The 1,307-nt window shown below is 34.8% G+C and overlaps 1 protein-coding gene across 1 annotated transcript; it reads left to right on the top strand.

The window, feature by feature from the left end:
* Positions 1-274: 274 nt before the first annotated feature.
* LOC104232654 (small polypeptide DEVIL 4-like) lies at positions 275-825 on the top strand. Its single transcript, XM_009785909.2, has one exon. The coding sequence runs from the start codon at positions 352-354 to the stop codon at positions 493-495; it is 144 nt and encodes a 47-aa protein (XP_009784211.1). The 5' UTR covers positions 275-351; the 3' UTR covers positions 496-825.
* Positions 826-1,307: the final 482 nt, after the last annotated feature.

Here is a 1,307-nt window from a genome sequence, read left to right as displayed (position 1 = left end):
CAAATTTTCTATAAGAATTGATATTGTTGGTGCATTGGCATGAGGTTATAAAAATTATAATAAGAAAATTACAACAAAACACAGTAAGAAAAAATCTTTCTAAGAAATTGGGAAAGCTTTTCTTATATGGCCAACCAATGGGGTCCATGTTTCAATGCAATGTCCTTCCTCTTAAGTTGCTGAATATTGCATGCCTTGGACCACGCACCTTAGTCTTCTACTATAAAAGAAGACCTTCTATTATTCCTCCTTCCACTTCTCACCAAAACTTCATTCTACAATTCTTGGCACACTAAAAACCTAGAATTTGTTTCTCATTCATATTTGAGTGCAATTAATTTTCAATTTTAGATGAAGGGAAGCACTGGAGCTAAGGATGGTAACTCTAAGAAGAGGATGTCAAGTAGAAAATTAGGAAAGTTTCTCAAGGAGCAAAGAGGAAGACTTTACATTGTGAGAAGATGCGTAGTCATGCTACTTTGCTGGCACGACTGATTGCACCACAAGATATTATGCATTAAAAAAATGGATTCGCCGCAGAATTCTGTGGCCCTAGTCGTCTCTTGCTTTATCAAAGGATTGATATTGAGAAGAAATTCTTATATATTTCATATCCCGTAGGAATTGAATGTACGAATTCGCCAGCTGTAAATAGAAAAGAGAAATATGAATTATCTAGCTTAGCTTAGAATTGTTAGAACAGTAGCTAGGAATAGACTTGTTCAAGTAATCAGGTCTCTGCGGTTCATATATGATTTCATTGTGTAATTAACAATGGCAGAGCAAGTGATACTGGTTTCTTAATTTACTTAATTTTTGATGCAATAGGCCTCATCAGCTTTATCATTTACTTATGCTATATTTATGTCTCCTCTCTTTTTCTTTGGTGAAACGTAGGTCACGGGTTTAAGTCGTGGAAACACTCTCTTGCAGAAATGTAAACCGGTAAGACTGTGTACAATAGACTCTTATGGTCCGGTTCTTCCCCAGACCCCCACTACTAGAAATCCGGAAAAAAGCGACCAAAATTTAGCCACCAAAATTGATCTGTGGGAAAAAGCGACCAAAGTTGGTCGCTAAACTAGCGAAAATAATAAAATAAATAAAAGAAACAAAATAGCGACCAAGGTTGGTCGCTACTTGGTTGCTATATTAGTCAAAATGTTGACTGAACTGGTCAGACTTTCTTGGTCAAACATTTACTGAGATTAGTGACCAATGTTGGTCGCTAAAGTGGGACTCACCTACAAAATTTTAATAATTATATTATTATTTTAAAAATATTATAAAATATAAATATATATAAT

The sequence above is a fragment of the Nicotiana sylvestris genome, chromosome 2 (assembly GCF_000393655.2).
Source record: "Nicotiana sylvestris chromosome 2, ASM39365v2, whole genome shotgun sequence".
Lineage (NCBI taxonomy): Eukaryota > Viridiplantae > Streptophyta > Magnoliopsida > Solanales > Solanaceae > Nicotiana > Nicotiana sylvestris.
This window is presented reverse-complemented; position numbering and strand designations above follow the sequence as displayed.

Bases quoted from the DNA above. Each gene is read 5' to 3' on its own strand.
- LOC104232654 (XM_009785909.2), top strand. From the start codon at position 352: ATGAAGGGAAGCACTGGAGCTAAGGATGGTAACTCTAAGAAGAGGATG.